This window comes from Mytilus trossulus, chromosome 5 (genome assembly GCF_036588685.1).
Source record: "Mytilus trossulus isolate FHL-02 chromosome 5, PNRI_Mtr1.1.1.hap1, whole genome shotgun sequence".
Lineage (NCBI taxonomy): Eukaryota > Metazoa > Mollusca > Bivalvia > Mytilida > Mytilidae > Mytilus > Mytilus trossulus.
Window position 1 is genome coordinate 63341331 of NC_086377.1, and position 19320 is coordinate 63360650.

A 19320-nucleotide genomic window follows, 5' to 3' on the forward strand; every position below is an offset into this window, starting at 1 on the left:
GTAAATGTTCTGATTGTTTGCCACCTTCAATGACCTTTTTATTATGTTTTGAGTAGTTTGTGTAAGCTACAAATTCCCAGTCAACCAAATAAATATGTAACTAGTTAAACCAAAATCGACTGAAAAAAAATTCAAAGGTATTGGAAATTACTAATGTATCATTGTTCATGCATGCCTGAAATACTGGATAATTAGACAAATTTGGGGGGGGGGGGGGGGGGGGGGGGGGATGATTTATTCTGAATTTTGTCAAAACACACACACTAAAAAAAACAAAGAAAAAAATAGAAAAGCCAACATGAGGCAGGACATATATTTTATTATGGCTTAACAAAACATCACTTTGTAAATATGTCTTCTAAATTTAAAAAAAGTTATAATTTGTTTTTTAGACACTGATAGTTCAGACAATAGACAGTACCAGCAACTCCAGGCCTTGTACAAAGCTAGAGGCAGAAAACTGGAGGAAATTACAGAAGATTTGGATACTTTTAAGGCTCAGAAAGAAAGGGAACACAGAATACTCAAGCATCAGCTCTCTATTGCTCAAGGTATGGCTCTATAGGTCAAGCTAGGTGTTCTTGATTTTGTGGATATTGGGGAAACCACAAATTTGCATTTTCAACAAAATTTGAACTTTTCATTGACTTGTATACAAATTTTTCCACAATCTGATTTAAAAATAACTGTGAGCAAAGCTTGGACACCTACAATTATAGAGAGTATGAGTGACAATGAGACAACTCGCAATGTCTCACAAGTCTCATGTCACATTTAAGTCCCAACCTATAAAAAGTAACAATTATAGATCAAAGAACGGCCTTTATTGCGGAGTCTTGGCTCACACGGAACAGCAAACTATAAAGGGCCTATAAATGACTGTTGTAGTAATCAGTATTTCTATCAGATTGATATTTCCATTAATAAAACTGGTACTCAGGAAAACAGATGAATCGTCAGTAATATTCTCCATTTATTTTAATGTCATCTTTTTATAGGAGAAAAAGCAGGAGCCTCTACAAATATGGAACAGCTACAAAATCTTCTGGTTGACTCTAAAGGTGAAGTCTCCCAGGTTACAGGAAAACTGAGATCTTCTGAAAATCAAGTGGAAAGTCTTCAGAAATCTAAAGATGAGGTAAGATGTCACAGAGAGAGGCGAAAGATATCAAAGGGATACTCAAACTAATAAGGCGTACACAGACTAACAAAGCCATTGCAAAAAAAAAGTAAAAACAAAAGACAATAAACAGTACATGAAACAAAACATAGAAAACTAATGCAATATGAACCCTACCTAAAACAGGTAGCGATCTACACCTAAAAAAATCCTGATAATCTAATGCAAGAAACTAAATTCATTGCGATGTAAATCCTAATGTTTATCAATATGATATATAAAAATTCACCAAAATTGGTTTATTACTTTTAAAATGATTTTAAAAAATTGTCATGTTTTGCCGTTTTAAATGGTGAGGTACCAATTTGCATGCATTTCCTGGCAATAGGTGTCATGAATATCAATTAAATGGTCATATTATAAATTTTCTGTTTATAAAACTTTGAATTTTTCAAAAAACTAAGGATTTTCTTACCCCAGGAGTAGATTATCTTAGCCGTATTTGGCACAACTTTTTGGAATTTTGGGTCCTCAATGCTCTTCAACTTTGTATTTGTTTGGCTTTTTAACTATTTTGATCTGAGCGTCACTGATGAGTCTTATGTAGACAAAACACGCGTCTGGTGTACTAAATTATAATCCTGGTACTTTTGATAACTATTAACCAAGAATTGAAATTTCCTCAAATGTAAATTCCCCATCCACAAAAAATAATTAATTTACAGTTCTTGTTTTTTTTGTATTTTGTTTTTGTTTGTTGGTGTCACACATCCCCCTTTTATACCCACAACTCCTTTCATTCAAACTCATGATTTTATTTTTATTTTTCTAGTTGATGAGGAAGCTACAGGCCACAGAATCAACTATAGAGTCCATGTCACAACAGCTGACAGAGATGGGTAACTCAGACAGCCTAGCCAGGGCGAGACATGAACATGAAAGAGTGATTGCCTGTGTACAGCAGAAGTATGACAAAGAAATCAAAGTTCAGAATGAAAAGATTGATGAATTAAATGGAAAAATCAATGATCTTGTAAGTGACCTGAAGAAACAAATCATATAATACATGTCATTTATTTAAAAGGACCATTAATTGAGAATGGAAATTGGGAATGTGTCAAGAAGACAGCAACCACATAGTTTATGGGTATACATAAATGTTCTCCCTCTGACTTCAACTATTTAGTTGAAAATCAAATTTACTGATTTTGCAGTCATTAATAAACACTTTGAGCTGAAAGTTTTGAAGTCATAGATGAAACAATTATCATAAGTTTTAATACTAAAAGTTCTGAAAGAATTTCAATAAAGTTTTAGAATGAAGTTTTCTTGGGTTGAAAATGATTTAAAATAATACATAATTGAGAAAAATGGTGTTTAGTAATGGGTTGGTTGCAATTATATAACTTTTTATATTCAAATATGTATTTGATATTTTACAGAATTCTGAAAATGAGACATTGAGATTAAAACTAGACCAGAGTTACAAGGCAGCGGAGAATGCTCAGATATCCAGAGCTGAAACTATAAATAGACTGACGAGAAGTCTGGAGGACTCACAGAAACAATGTCAGGCCTTACTTGAATCAAGTATGTTCTATAATCTACTAACTTTCTGTTGATGGGGAATTAACAATTTTAAACAAATACAGGTTACTGCACTTGTATTTCAAAGTTTTAAATATTCTGAATTTGTAAAAAGTTATACCATTATATAAAACTATTACAAAATTCAATTGTAAAAAGACCATATGTAAATTTCTGCACTTAAATTTTTTGACTTGTAACAAAAAATATGGTCCAATCAAAAGAAGTAATTATACCCCCGAAAAAGGGGGGGTTTACTGTTTTACCTCTGTCTGTCAGTCCGTCCATCAGTCAGTCCGTCCCATGAAACTTTCGTCACATTTTTCTCAGGAACTACAATACAAGGATTTCTGAAATTTGGTTTCAGGGTTTATCTAAGTCAGCTATACCGTGTGATGCATTTTCAGATTGATCACTTGACAACTTCCTATTAAACGAACACTTGTATGATTTTACACATGATAGCCAAGTTAAAAATTTTCGTCACATTTTTCTCAGGAACTACAATACAAGGATTTCTGAAATTTGGTTTCAGGATTTATATAAGTCAGCTATACCGTGTGATGCGTTTTCAGATTCATCACTCGTCAACTTCCTGTTTACCGAACACTTGCATATTTTTACACTATTAATATTATCCACTTGCGGCGGGGGTATCATCAGTGAGCAGTAGCTCGCAGTTTCACTTGTTGGTGATGCAAAATAGTGGAATACTACCATACTACCATAGCTAGATAAAGAAAGATCACATGATGAAATTGTTACAAAAGTTCAAATTATCTGGGGGTCTTTTCTTTTCATAATAATTATGATAAAAGGTAATTGCAAGTTATGCAGAAATGTTCATGACTTAAAAGTATTTTCTCTTGTAAGATTATTTGTAAAATGAGTAACAGGATTTTTAAATCATTAGTCATCAGTTTCTTAATGCATTATATGCAAAATCTTAATCTTAATGCATTATTTCCCATGTAGGATGGGTTGGGGGAAATTTGATATCAAAAGTGAAACTGAATTTCTATTTAACTTGTTTTGATTTTTTCAGCTTCATCACATGAGTTGAGTCAGGTTAAGATACAGTTACAGCAAGCCTTAGCTTCAAGGAAGATTGGTGACGAGATGTGTCAGACGTACCAAGATGAAGTCAAAGACCTGAAGGAACAGCTCAACATGTTTGAGGCAGCCTCAGCTCTGGGTGTCCTTAGTTCTAACACATTGCAAGTTGATAGTTGTAATGACTCACTGTCGGACCTGGGCATCAGGAAAACTCTGGACTTTCAGACACCCGACACTTCTGTTAGGTAAGTAACTAAAAAATGACTGAAATAGTGTTAAAAGTGTTATTATTAAAATAAGAGGATTGCCAATGGGGCTACTCTGCACCAGAGACCAAATCACAAAGAAGTCACGTTGGATTCAACTTTTCGTAGCTATCAATTTTAATGGATACTTGACTTCATGCTTTTACCAATGTCTCCGTACAAGTCTATAGAACATTATTAATTTGTTGAACACTTAAATTTGTGGTTAACCTGTACCAACAATACCCACAAATATACAACTTTAAAAATTTAATTTCCCGATGTAGTGATTTTTAGAGTGTTGTCCTTGTGAGCAGATCTGTATTTTGACTTAAAAGTCTGAAACAATTTTCAAAAGATTGAACAATTTCAAAGGTTGTTAAAATGTTGAACAATTTCAAAGGTTGTTAAAATGTGAAACATTAATCAAGTTTTGTGATATAAGAAAAAAAACCAATATTTTTGTTGGTATAGACTTTAGAAAATTGACTCTACACAACATGTGTACCATAATGTTTTTGTCATATATCTCTGTTAATATTAAAATTACTCATTTATATCAGAACTGGTGCCAATGCCTCAGCAGCTGATGATGGAACTGTCCACAGTCTGAGGTGTGAGCTAGAGAGATGTCTACTCAGTAACAAGGAGAAGAGGATCCAAGTCTCCAATCAGCAGGAAGAACTAAGAAAGCTTAAGAGGGAGATGGGAGAATACAGGATCAGGTGTGAGAGAGCTGAGAAAACTGCTGAGGAATATAAGGTAACGTCAGGAAACTGACATATTTATCAAATGTATTGATATTAAAAGTCATATTATTTAATTGGACGTTAAGCAACCAACAATAAAATCAATCATTATTTTATCAAGAACAGTCACATTTATCATTAAAGCATTAACAACAGTAATAGTTATCATTGTATATCATTAAAAACAAAACACATTAATCATTGAAAAAAACTCACATTTTGTAAGAACGGATACATTGTTTTATGATTGATAATGAGAACAAACTCAAATGTATGGTTGTTTATGGGAAAGACATTTAGACTGATATTTAAAACATTGTGAAGTTTTTATAATGTACTTAGAAAAGAAAATAACTGACTAAAAATGCATTGATGAGATGAAATTTTTTAAGGGGTATTCTTTTTATACCCCGTCCCTCATTAATGCAATATGATTGTAATCATCCCGTATTTGCTTCCAACAGAATAATGTCAAACCGTCTGTAGGTGTATTTTTTTTCTTTACTAGCCTTAACGGCAGTATGAATACTATTGTCAGATGAAGACGAGCAAATGTGAACTTTAATATTAAAATATAGAGCAAATCAGTCAATGTTGTATGATCAGTAAAATTAGATTTTCTATTTTAGGGCTGTTCCAGAAAAAAATGTATGGGGGGGTTGGAAGGCACATTGTATTAATAATACATTGGTGATGGGTATCAGAGCAACTTTTCACACTATAATGCACTATAATTCTCAATTACAATTGTATGGGTGGCGGGTGCTGACAAAAACTGCCTTCCAACCCTACCATACATTTTTTTCTGGAATAGCCCTTAGTAAAGAAAGAACTTTCTCATCAAAGCTGACTTGACAAGATTTCTGTTAAAATTGTATACTTACAGCATGTACAGTACTTTTATTTCAATGGCAGATTGTATTTAAATTTTCTGGAAAAATGAAATATAAGTAGGATATTTTATAAAAAGATTTTTTCTGTTGTATAGGGTAAAGTACAAGAGTGGGAAGATTTGCTGAGAACAGGGGACAAGTCCAATGCCATAGAAACCAGATTGAAGAAGGAGGCAGAAAATTTGAGGAGAGAGAAAGTCATTCTAAACGAGGATATAGATGTAAGTCATCTGTGTGTTTTCTCAAATTTATTAGATATAAAAACATGTGGTATGAGTGCAAATGAGACAACTCTCCATCCAAGTTGTGTAAAAAAGTTAACCTTTATAGCATGTATAGGTCAAAGTATGGCCTTCAACACAGAGCCCTAGCTCACACTGAACAGCAAGCTATAAAGGGCCCCAAAAATTACTAGTGTAAAACCATTCAAACAGGAAAACCAACAATCTATTTATTTACAGATTGAGAAACATTATCTTTTCCTTAAAATTTTAGATTAATTTATTTCTATTCTTTTATTTATGGAGAGTCTTAATATTTCATTATCTTAAAAACGAATTGTAGAAAGCAAATTCTGTGAGGATAAAATATTAAGTTTTTTTTAAATTTAAATATTTTTTTGACACCATTTATATGACTCCTAGATTTTATTCTTAATTCTTTTGAATTTTTCCAACTTTTTCAGGAATTAAAGAAAAGATTAAATGAAGCTGTTGTGAATGAGGAGAAGTTGACTGAAATAAACAATCATCTGAATCAACAAATATCACAAATGGTCAAAGATTATGATCAAGATAAACGAGAGGCTCTAGAAAGGTAAACTTTATGCCCCGTTTATTATGCATTATGTTTTCTGGTCTGTGCATCCGTTCGTCTGTCTGTCCCGCTTCAGGTTAAAGTCTTTGGTTGAGGTGGTTTTTGATGAAGTTGAAGTCTAATCAATTGAAACTTAGAACTCATGTTCCATATGATATGGTCTTTCTAATTTAAAGCCAAATTAGAGATCTTACACAATTTTCACGGTCTACTGAACATTGAAAATGATAGTGCGGATGGGGAATCTATGTACTAGGAACAAATTCTTGATTTCTTTGATTTACATACTGATGTTATTGTAAGAGTAAAATCAGGATTGATAGGCTTAGCCCTCACTTCCCTTGTAATTTTGTCCAATCTAAGAATGAAATGCTATTGTTTCAGAAAAAGGGAGAAGGTTTGGATCAATTAAAATGTTTAATCCCACTGCAAATGTTTGCACCTGTCCTAAGTCAGGAATCTGATGTACAGTAGTTGTCGTTTGTTTATGTAATGTATACGTGTTTCTCGTTTCTCGTTTTGTTTATATAGATTAGACTGTTGGTTTTCTCGTTTGAATGGTTTTACACTAGTAATTTTGGGGCCCTTTATAGCTTGTTGTTCGGTGTGAGCCAAGGCTTCGTGTTGAAGGCCGTACATTGACCTTTAATGGTTTACTTTTTTAAATTGTTATTTGGATGGAGAGTTGTCTCATTGGCACTCACACCACATCTTCCTGTATCTATTCATTTGCACTTACTATTCTGCTTGTTGACCCATAATATGATATGAAATGGTCAATTTTATGTATAACTTCTGACCTTTTCCAGAATTTGATTTCCCTACTGTAGTGTCAATGTTAATTGTTCAATGTTATGAATAACCTTTTACCTATTCCAGATTTTGATTTCATTTGCACGGTACATATATTACCTCTGATCAGGTAGTGTCAATGTTGAATGTTCCAATTTAATAAATAACTTTTTATCTTTACCATGTTTACCAGATTTTTATTTCATTTTCAAGGCACATATAATGCCTTTCAGCTTCTGTACCCTCAATTTTAAATGTTAAATTTTATAGAATTAACTCTGGACTTTCTTCCTGAATTTTGATTATATTTGCAAAGCATATATATTTTCTGGCAGCAATTGTAGTTTGAATGTTAAATATTCAATTTTATAAATACCCTTTGATCTTTTCCTGAATTTGATATCATTTGCATATTTTATATTATCATTCTGCTTTTCTGCCCTCAATATTAAATGTTTAAATTTTAAGAATATTCTTTGACCTTTTTCAGGTGTCAGAAGGCCAGTGACTCTGTACATGAAAAGACGAGGGATAACCTAAGAAAGGAACTTTCAGAAGAATTCTCTTCAGAGAAGGCCAACCTTATAAAGAAATATGAAACTGAATGTAATAAACTCAGGTAAGATATTGAGGTGATAGAAGTTAGCCAGAATTTGAATATCAGTAATGGGAAATTAAGAATACAGCGATTTAAGTATTATTTGGGTAACTTCTTTCTGTTATCCAGATGAACCATGAATTTCAGTATTCATAAAACAACTATATTATTGCTTTACATGCAGAATATATAGATATAGGAAGATGTGGTGTGAGTGCCAATGAGACAACTCTCCATCCAAATAACAATTTAAAAAGTAAACAATAATTGGTTAAAGTACGGCCTTCAACACGGAGCCTTGGCTCACACCAAACAACAAGCTATAAAGGGCCCCAAGAATATGCCTGGAATCAATTATTAATTTTAAAAAAAATGCCATTTTCCTTTGATCTATGCAATTAAATGAATTCATCGTATATGAAGCTACAGCACACCTATATATTACACTGGGCTACCATGGAAATTAACAAAGTACTGGCCCCTATACATTCTATTATAAATTCATCCAAGATAGCTACAGTGCTTTAATGCGCTGGTGAGAACACTGGGGATAGGAAGAAAGATTATTTCTGGATTTGGTCTGTGGGTGATTTTTTTGTTTGAGGTCAATTAATCGATGCAAAGCAATTAGGGTGATTTTAAAGTCCCTTAACTTCGCTGTCATATTTGCATGAAGTAGCCCTTAATGAGTCAGAATTAAATTTCATACTTGTATGTGTTCTGGTTTCATTAAAAAAAAAACACAACCCTGACTGCCATACAATTTTAGAAATTTGAAAATTAAATGTTCAACAATTTTTATTATGAAATATATTAAGTTTCATATCAGAGGGTTTAGTTAATCTGTAATAACAATTATCATCTTCTTTTTACTTAATTATTTACAAAGATATTATACTACTTAATACATTTAAATTCTTTTGAAGGAAATAAAATGTGTGACTAATTTCATTATGATTGCAGAAGGCATTGCACAGAGAAATTTACCAAACACAAAATTTGATAATTGTTTTATATTTATTACAGAAATGACTTGAACAATGCCCTGCAAGAAGTAGATGATTGTAAAACATTGTATGTCAAAGTCTGTGAGGAGAAAGACAAATTAGAACAGAAACTGAAAGAACAGATGGATGAGTCTCTCTCTGAAAAACTTAAAACGGTAAGTCTATTTATAGTAACTGAAAGTAAAAAGTACAAAAACCTACATTGATTGTGTTCTTGGTTAGTGTCTAGAGGTTAGTGCAGTTACAGAATGATAACTTGGAAAATATAAATTCATTCATTTCCAACTTCAGATAAAGTTTATGGATAATAATTAAAATCAATTTGTACTATAAAGAAACAAAGTATGATTTCTCTACTTTAGATTATAATATGAATTTTGTAAGAATATCACTTTTTTGTTCTTGACTTATCAAGAATATCAAGCAAGTCTGTTATAAAGGCGATTTGATATTCATGCTGATAAAATCTGTATGAAGAAAATAAAAAGCCATTTTTTCTTTTTATTTGCATTTTGTTTTCACTGTATACTATAGAATTGGGTAAGATTTTGAAGTAAAATGAAATAGTTAGGGAAGACATCAAAAGTTCAATGTAGGATAAAAAACTTAATTCACATAGTTTTTTCACTGACCCCACACCCCCTCTAAACTTAATTTGGGAAAAATTGATTGACCAATGACCAACATGGATATATGTAAAATCGATTTTGGATTGACAAAACTTGCAGCAATGTAAACCAACCACCCCAAACTATTTGATTTAATTTTTTTATCTTACATCGATCTTTTGATTTCGTCCCTTAGTAAAACTACTTTTACATGTTCAAAACATTGGGATGGTTTTTCAGTTGTGTGAATGAAGATGAATTCATTTCATTGATGAATTGAAGTGGATGGACTTGAGCACATGAAGTTAATGCACCTAAACATAACTGCATTGCTTTATATTTTTTTGTATCAGGTCCTGTCCATGATATAGAAAAATATTGGGCAATAAAGATAATGTACAAATTTTGTGTTATCGGCAGTTGAGTCTAAAATTTTTTTTCGTGTTTCCAAAATGTAATTTAATCTGGATTGTTCCTTTAGGTTTACAGAATGGTATAAAATGTATTATTATACCTTACATATATTTCAAACAATTCTATTGGGTGAAACGTAATCAAGTGACATGGAATAATTCAGTTAATTTTCATTCATATTGCAAGGAAGGATGAATAACCCTAAAAACCCTATTATTCAACGGTGAATAACCTTTTGAGTTTTTTATTTGTACTTGAGTCACCTCCCATGAAAATGACGTCACAGACGTAAATAAACAAAATGGCAGCGTTCACGTTACACTTTAAGCCTATCGAGAGACGAGGAAATATGGCTTTGGACATAAATAGAGCTGAGAGTGCCAGCAGCCGATGATATCTTTTATAAACGGTCCTTTTCAGGGCCATCAATATTTTTCAAAAAGATTCTACTTTTGTTGTAAATTCGAGAAAAACGAACACATGTATTTTCAAACGTCAGTCTGTGTGTTATGTTAAAAATAAAGACTATATAGTAAGTGTTCGAAATGCCCTTCCACTGTTAGTTTGGTATGATAAAATAATTGTGGCCCCTTAGAATCTATGAATATCCAAAATTGTCATTCATCAAAAGTTATTTCACTTCAGGCTGCGCCCTCAATGAAATAACCTTTTCGTGTTGACAATTTTGGATATTCACCTCTTCAACGGGCCAGAGTTGTATATTATTGAAGTCTTTGACTTTAAATAGTGTTTTGATTTGAATCTGAATGCATTTTACGTACCATTTGTTCTGCCACCTATTCTTCAACTGAATAATATGAATTAAACTTTGGAATTACAGCTAAAAGAAAGCCTTGAGAAGGAAAAGGAATCGGAAGTCAGTAAATTGAGAGAAGAGGTGAAGGACGAATGCACTAAAGCTAATGATATACTGAACGGTAAAATAAGGGAACAACTAAAGAAAGAGTTTGAAGTGGAGACAAAGAAAACTGTAGAAACTGAGGTAGGTATTGGTGTGGAATGTTTCCTGATTTGTTTGTTAAAAAAAAGTAAAATCACAAAAATACTTAACTCTGAGGAAAAATCAAAACAGAAAGTCTTGAATCAAATGGCAATATCAAAAGCTCAAATACATCAAACGAATTATTAACAACTGTCATATTCCTGACTTGGTACAGGGATTTTTTTATTTAGAAAATGGTGAATTAGACCTGGTTTTAAAGCTAGCTAAACCTTTTACTTGTATGACAGTCACATAAAATTCCATGAATTGCAAGACATCTTTCCTCATTATACCCCCTTCTTTGAGGGAGGGATATACTGGTTAACTGTTGTTCCTTGTTTCTATCTATCCATCAGACTTTAAACATTTAAACAGAAAAATGTCATCTTCAGAGGCATCATCATTGGGTCAAAGAAGATTTTTCTATACAGAATGACTTAATTAACTCTGGTTTAAACTTATTTCTTACAGTATCTTACAGCAAAGCATTGTTTATAGCTTTCATACTTTTTAGTTGTTCAAAAATTTCATTAGAATTTTCCAATGAATATTTGGTTAAGACCGGATAATTATATTGTTTACTTTTCAAATGTTCTGTAAAAATCTGAAAAAAAATTACAGTAATTTTTAAAGTAGTTCTTTGTCAGTATTTACTGGTGAAACTTTTCAAAAATCTTCAGAAACTGCAAAGAATTTGTTTTTCAGGGCAAAACACATTTTTCACATTTTTTAAGAATTAGAGAGTATCAAGGATTATCCAGTTAAAAGCAAAAGAAAATTTTTTGATTCCAGTCACAAAAACATAAATTCAACATATTTGTAAACAATAAAGACACGAAAGAAGAGTTTTGCTATTATTAAATAGGCTAGTGTTGTGTCACCTTGACCTTAGTTTAAATACCTGGCGAAATTTGATATTGTATACAACTGTGTCAAATCTGTAATTTGAACCACATACAAACTTATTATCAGCAATTTTTAAATTAGTGTGTGATTTATGCATTAAAATGCGTGTAAACGGTCTTTTTATAATCTTTTGAAAATTATTGCTTTTTTATAATCACGTTTTTGGTGGACAAGAAGCAGTAATACCAAGCGTAACAATACATAGTTTACCCCTTATTCAACGTTAAGAAAGAATGTTTCATTAAATCATGCATCCTACCAAGGGAAGAGAGATTTGTACACATTAAATATTTGACAACCACCCATTGTATCAACCTCAAATCTGTTGAATATTTTACAATTGGTTATCATGGTTACAATTTGCATTCAGTTTTTATTGATTTGTCTTTTATCATTTAAGACTGATATTGTGAATATTCGGACAGTTGTCTATATTTTATCCTATCACATAACACATTAAGTATTTTAACAGCTTTAACCTACTCTTTGTAATGTTTAAAGATATACAATGTAATTTTAATTATGAATATCTTTATTATTGATAATATACAATTGAATAGTAATCAGTTTATTACATTTAAAGGGATCATACCTTTGATAAATATAGATTTAAATAATTCATTGCATTCCTCAAAGACATGCTTGAGTGATCTTTAAATACACCTCTTAATTAAAAGCTTTTGTTTTGGAAAATTAGATCTCAGCAATGAATTTTGATATTGTAGCCAGGGTGAAAAATTTGTGTACAAAATTTTAAAATATTTCAGTTTGTAAAACACAAGGGTATTGTAAATTTCTTACAAAAAAGATAAGGGAATTTTACTCAGTGTTGAATTTAATTGTGAATATGGATTTAAATGCATTTAAATTGGACATAGCAGGTAAAAATAAAAGCCATAATTTGGGTATTTAAATAGTGTTATTATCTTGTCTGATTGGGTAATTATAAAAGAATACAATTTTTAAGGTTAAATAAATAAAAAGGTGTATGTATAAATGCTGCTTTATAATGGCACCTCTATTTATTTCTCTCATGTTAGCAATTATTTGATGTCTGAAAATCTAGGAGTGGATATAAAAAAGAAGATATGGTATGATTGCCAATGAGACAACTATCCACAAAAGACCAAAATGACACAAACATTAACAACTATAGGTCACCGTATGGCCTTCAACAATGAGCAAAGCCCATACCGCATAGTCAGCTATAAAAGGCCCCGATAAGACAATGTAAAACAATTCAAACGAGAAAACTAACGGCCTCATTTATGTAAAAAATGAACGAAAAACAAATATGTAACACATAAACAAACGACAACCACTGAATAACAGGCTCCTGACTTGGGACAGGCACAAACATAAATAATGTGGCGGTGTTAAACATGTTAAGGGGATCTATTGCATTGGTCTCGTTGGTTCTTCTTTCCGTTCTTTTATCCAATACTGAGCGAGGATCTGAGTTTAAATCTTGCAACTTGAAGTTGCCCTTGACTCCAATTTAAATTGACTAGGATTGTCAGGGTTCTTACCGGAGACATGATTTTAGTGGTCAAACTGTGTTGTGTGCAAGAATCTATGAAATATTTTGGGATGCTATGAATAACAAAGAAGCTAAATTCATTCAAGTATGGACATCACAATGTAGCAACTAATATTACATAACAATTAATTATATTTAAAAGATAAATCTTCTTTCTTTTGGTACCTCATTTATAAGATTTAAAGAAAGATGAGTGGAATTACATCAGTTTAAAGATGTCCGAATGGGGATGAAAAATCATTGTGCTACCTTAATGAAATGCTTGACATTGATAAGTTTCTTAAAAACTGCTGAACAGAACAAATTTTTAATTTGTCATCAGCTTGGCAGTGGCAAGTTGTAATGCGTGAGCACTTTTCAGATCTTACTACTTTCTTTTTGACCATAATTTGAATTACAAACAGGTGTATGTGTATCAATACATCTATTTTGATTTTTATTAAAACCATGCTTTCTTTATTTTGATATCTTGATTTTAGATTGCTATGGCCAAAGTAAAATGGTTTGAAGAACAGAAAGTTGCCAAACAGACAGCTGTAGAAAATGCTGTGAAACTCGCCGAATCTGAGTGGCAATCTAAACTGGAAACAGCTCTCGAAACAGAAGTTGACATTCGTGTGACAGAAGGTATAGTTAGGTTTATTATTTGTTGGATGCCATTTTTCCGCGATTTCAAAATGAAACGTTCATTGAATGACAAATTTTCTATGAACTTCTATGCAAACTTCGGCAAAATCATGAAAACAAATATGAACCAGCATGTAACATTGTAAGTTTATCATAAAAAATGGTACTCACAAAAAAAAATCTTCTGTATGGGATATATTTTGTCAGTGAGAGAGCAGTTAACAATGAAAATTAGTGATTTATAGATATAGGAAGATGTGGTATGAGTGCCAATGAAACAACTCTCCATCCAAATAACAATTTATAAAAGTAAACCATTATAGGTCAATGTACGGCCTTCAACATGGAAAAATCAAAGGTCAAATCTATATAAAAAACGAGAAACACATATAAATTACATAAACAAACAACAACCACTGTACATCAGATTCCTAAAATTAGATGATTAAAAAAGGGCTCTTTATTTTGGTGCTAAAGTCTTGGAAGGGAAGACATAGTTGTTGCTTTTTAAGCTGCATAATTGTTGTCATCATGATGAACCCACAATTGATACTGTTCTAAAGACCCCTTTGTAACTGAAAAATTCTTTTATGACATATTCAAGTGAATTGTTCAGCAAATTTGATATACTGTGGATCCATTATTATTCCTTGGATATCTATTTTCTTGGGTACAGGTGAACCATGAATTCAATTGTTCAACGAATATCCTATTTTCAAAAGGCTTTATATACAGAGATCTACAAAACCATCAAATCAAATATCCACGAATATGCAAGTTTTCAGCAAATTCCACGAAAATTGATACCCATGAAAATAAATGAATCCACCGTATCTCAAATTTTGATTTTAAATTACAGCAAAAGAACAGTGGACAAAAGAAAGACAGACCTCATTTGACAAGGAACTTCAGAGTAAACTGACCAAAGAAAAAGAGAATATCAAAATAGTAATGGAGACGGAATTTGAAAAGAAGTTGAAGAAAGTGAGAGAGGAGATGGAGAACGAGAAAGATTCAGATGTCAGGAAGGCTGTAGAGAAAGAGAGAGTGAGGGCTACCAACAGGGCCGAGGTCGATAGAGAAGTGGCAGTACAGAAGGAGGAGGAGAAATGGAAATTAAAGATGGAGAAGGATCTGGAGATTAGACTGGAGAAGGAGAAGACAGATTGGGAGGAGAACAATGAAATTGATGTTTTACAGGTAAAAGGAAATAATTAATGATAAATAGAGAATAATACATGGCAAAATCCTTATCATATGTCGTATCATCCTGAGACATCAATATCAGCCCAAGGGCCTTTAGGCCCGAGGGATGATCTTGGTCGAGGGTGATACGGCATGTGATACGGATTTTGCCATGTATTATACGCTTTATCATATATTTCAACAGAAGAGTATTATATTATATGAACTGTTTTCTGATCCATTATAGATTAGCACTGGGTTACCTTCAGTTCTGCTTTTGTCTTGTTTCAAAGCCTTAAAATAACTGCTTATACAAAGCACCTGGGTTACCTTACCATTTGCCTGCTGCTGTTTTAAAAAATATTTTGTTTATTATTGTATATATTTGAGTGTTTTGTATTTTGTATAGTTGCATTTAGTGTGCCAAAAAATATGCAAACTTGATGTTCGTGACGTCACATACAATATGAAAAGTTGACGTTCGTGACGTCACCTTCAATATGAAAACTTGACGTTCGTGACATTACATACCAAACAATGACGTCATTAAAAAAAATGACCTATTTTGAGGAAATTTTTTCTTAAGCAAAAAAACCCAAAAAAACTTACTTTATGTAAAAAAAAAAACAAAAAAAAAAAGGTATGCGATAAGGGTTTTACCATACGATACGGGGTATGGGATACAGGGTAGGTATACAGACTGGAAAAACAACCTTTATTAGATATACAAAATAGCTGTATTTTGTACTAAAAATATGATAAATGTAAATAAAATGTTAATAATCTTGTGCATCTGAAACACTTTTCTGGATTATTAATTTCTTTTGTCAAAAGTAACTTTACATGAGGAACACGCAAAGCCAACAATTTATGCATTTACAGTATACTAAACTACATCTATATATATAGATGATGATTGCATTGTTGTTGATTGTGTGTGTTTTGCATTGATAAATGTACAAAATAATTACAGAAATTATCAAAAATATACATGTGAAATATTCTAGGATCAAGAAACATAGATACAAGCAAAAGCTACAAAATGAGTGATAAATGTCAGTTAAAAAATTGTTACTTGCTTTTTGTTAATGAAAACTCACATTCTAATATATTAACATAAGCAGATTTATGTTACATTTTTATCATGTCTTCATAAAATTACCAGTGATAAATGCACACAATAATTTTTGAAAAGTTTTACATATATATATATAACATGTTTCTTTAACATTTTTAGAAAATTCATGAAGAGAAACTAAAATGGAACAGAAAAAAAGATATAGAAATAAAAGAACTTCTAGAGGAAGAAAGAACAAAATGGCAGAATAATCTGGAGAAACAGACAAGAGAAAGAGAGGAAAAGGATAAACTGACAGCTGAGCAGAGAGAGGTGGAGCAGAAGAAGGATTTGAAGCAAGCTATAGAGCATGCTCGGAGGGAATGGGAGGACTCGCATGAGTACAGTGTTGAGCAGATAAAGAATTCCATGGAGGAACAGATTCAGGAAAGAATATCTGCTGAGGTTAGTTTGAGGGCAATAGAGCATTGTAGATTGAAGTTGTCATTTTTTGATTTTTTATGTCTTTTAAACTACAAAAACAAAGAAATTCACAGAAGAGTAGATTTAATGACCCGAAACACTTCAACAAAACTTACAAAAATGAGAGATTATTGCGTTTTTAGGAAAACTATCATTTATTACCCAGTCAAATTATTCCAATAAATAAACAAATATTAAAATCTGTATTTACAGTATTTTGGTTGAATTCTCATTTTAACAAACTTTGCAATTTTAAGCAGGTACCCAACACTTTCACTAAAATTAATTTGGCTCGTTTAATTTTCATTAAAGTTTGTCAAAGTATTTACTTTGACCCTTTAATAAAAGTTTAAAAATTTCAAAAATTTTGAACCAACAGTTTTGTCAGAAAAAATACACTGGTTATATAGCAGTTTGACAAACACCAATTTTGATCACTGAGAAGCTTAATATTCCCTCAACAATGCGACGTAATTAAAACGTTTAGCTGATTTTACAGAGTTATCTCCCTGTAGTGAAAATAAATTTGCTTGCCATAATGTTGGTGGACATAATAATCTTATTTATTTTTATTCACTTTATTGTCATATAACATCTTGTTTATTTTCTTTCAGGTTTCCATAGCAATAGATGAGGCTAGAAAGGAATGGTTACAAGAAAAACAAAAGGAAAGGTCTGCTAGTGAGGAACTCAGTCTGTCTGTTATAAAAGAGGTAATTAAAGGGATACAATTCCATGTTTAACTTTATCAGGTGGCAGCCTACTCCAGTCTGATTATTCTACTATAGGGTTACTGCTTTTTTTCGGCGTTTATTTTGTAGTGTTTTTTATTTTTTTAAATTATGTGACTTAGCTTAACATGAAAATAAGTAAATAAGATTGAATTAGATGAAATATTATTCCAGAAAAGATCTTTAAATGCTTCTTAGTTTTGTTTAGATCATTTAATATGTCAGATATTTAGGGAACTTGTTACCATAGTAATATGAAAGAAATTTGCATTTGATGTGACCGAAAAGAGCTACATTAAATTGATTTATGAGATTTCATTCTCTTCACACTTCTTCAGTTTTTTTTGTTTTTTTTTTATCGATCTTATAATTTTATTTCTTATTTTACAATTTTCTCAAAAATCATAAAATAATACTTCATAGACTTATTTTTGTGTAAAATTTTATTTTTGATGCCCTTTGAATTATAAAAATTCTGAATATTTTGTTTTATTTTGGTTCCACATCTAATAAATTCCTAAAAAGAGGTAAATAATTATTATTTATTATATTTAAGTTTGGAAATTTTATATTTTAGAATAATCTTAAATATGAGGTAAACAACACGTGTAACTATCACAAAAATAATTAATTCTTCAGTCTTGGCACAATTTATTTTAAATGATTTATTTAAGTAGAAAAATATATATACATCTAGATTATCTCATTATATTTTTCTATTTGTATAATTATCTAATCATTGCATAGTTGCTGAAAATATTACATTTAAACTATGGAATTCGCCATATAAATAATGCACTGAAACTGGTGTACAACTTTGATTAAAAATATATATTTTTACTTCATTTGAATTGTTTTGACCATCTTTCCTTTGGAATAAAAAAAGAAGAAAAAGCAAAGCACACAAAAAGAACCACACACCTCATATTAATGCAAAACCTTTTTTTAAGGAGAGGATAAAACTTAAACAGAGTGTAAGTTGTTATAAGATAAACATTTCACATGTCATAACTTGTAATGATTAATTTTGTGTGAATAGCATACACAGTTTTAACACATGCTGAACCAAAAAAAGTAGTGTTTTTCTTTCTTTCTACATTTCTATCTTTTCTTGTACTTTTAAATGTGTTAAATACATGTTCTTAACAAATTCATTATTGTACTGGCAGCCTGGACCATACATTATAGGAATACATGAATAAGATTTTTACATCAAATGTATACTTTTTAAAGGAAAAATGTTGCCCGGCCGTTTTCATTAAATTTTGATACAAGCTAACATAGAATCACCAGCTTACAAATAATCGTTCTGTCAAGACAATGTAAATTATCTCCTGAAAAATAGCCTTTTATTTATAAGGAATATGTTATTTCCCTGACACTAGAAAAAGACCCATAGGAAATTTGATTATCTCCCTTGCAATAGACGAAATGGACTAAGCTCTTGGAAAATACATAATTATCTCCCTTGCAATAGACGAAATGGACTAAGCTCTTGGAAAATACATAATTATCTCCCTTATACTTGACAAAGTTCTTGGAAGATATATATAATTATCTCCCGTATACTAGACAACTCTAAACAAGACAGACAGAGATCTATAGGAAATATCTCCATTACATTAACTAGAGGAAATGTATAATTATCTCCCTTACACTAGTAAAAACTTGAGGAAGAAAAACATTAATTATCTCCCTTTTTGGATTCCTAAGTATTTAGATGACAAAAGAGTAAGTATTTTGTGTTCTGTGTTTCAATTAGATGCTTTTTATTAAATTTTCTTTTGCTAAATTTTTATTTATGTTTTCTCCATATTTACCCTAAAAAAGGGTATAAAAAAATCAAAAGAAAGAAGATATGAACGACAAATCAAAATATTAAATTTTTATTTAAATGAACTGC

The 19320-nt window shown here is 31.3% G+C and overlaps 1 protein-coding gene across 2 annotated transcripts in view; it reads left to right on the top strand.

Moving 5' to 3' along the window:
- The window catches only part of LOC134719034 (centrosomal protein of 152 kDa-like), a 43159-nt gene that overhangs the window by 12655 nt on the left and 11184 nt on the right, over positions 1–19320 (top strand). For both annotated transcript variants that reach the window (XM_063581962.1, XM_063581963.1), the window contains exons 6-21: positions 393–551; positions 999–1138; positions 1953–2153; positions 2563–2710; positions 3753–4008; positions 4572–4770; positions 5746–5871; positions 6336–6466; positions 7749–7877; positions 8883–9018; positions 10727–10888; positions 13814–13961; positions 14821–15161; positions 16384–16668; positions 17301–17399; positions 18368–18391. In XM_063581962.1, the coding sequence (XP_063438032.1) occupies positions 393–551; positions 999–1138; positions 1953–2153; positions 2563–2710; positions 3753–4008; positions 4572–4770; positions 5746–5871; positions 6336–6466; positions 7749–7877; positions 8883–9018; positions 10727–10888; positions 13814–13961; positions 14821–15161; positions 16384–16668; positions 17301–17399; positions 18368–18391 (2684 nt within the window). The remainder of the gene's footprint in view (positions 1–392; positions 552–998; positions 1139–1952; positions 2154–2562; positions 2711–3752; positions 4009–4571; positions 4771–5745; positions 5872–6335; positions 6467–7748; positions 7878–8882; positions 9019–10726; positions 10889–13813; positions 13962–14820; positions 15162–16383; positions 16669–17300; positions 17400–18367; positions 18392–19320) is intronic.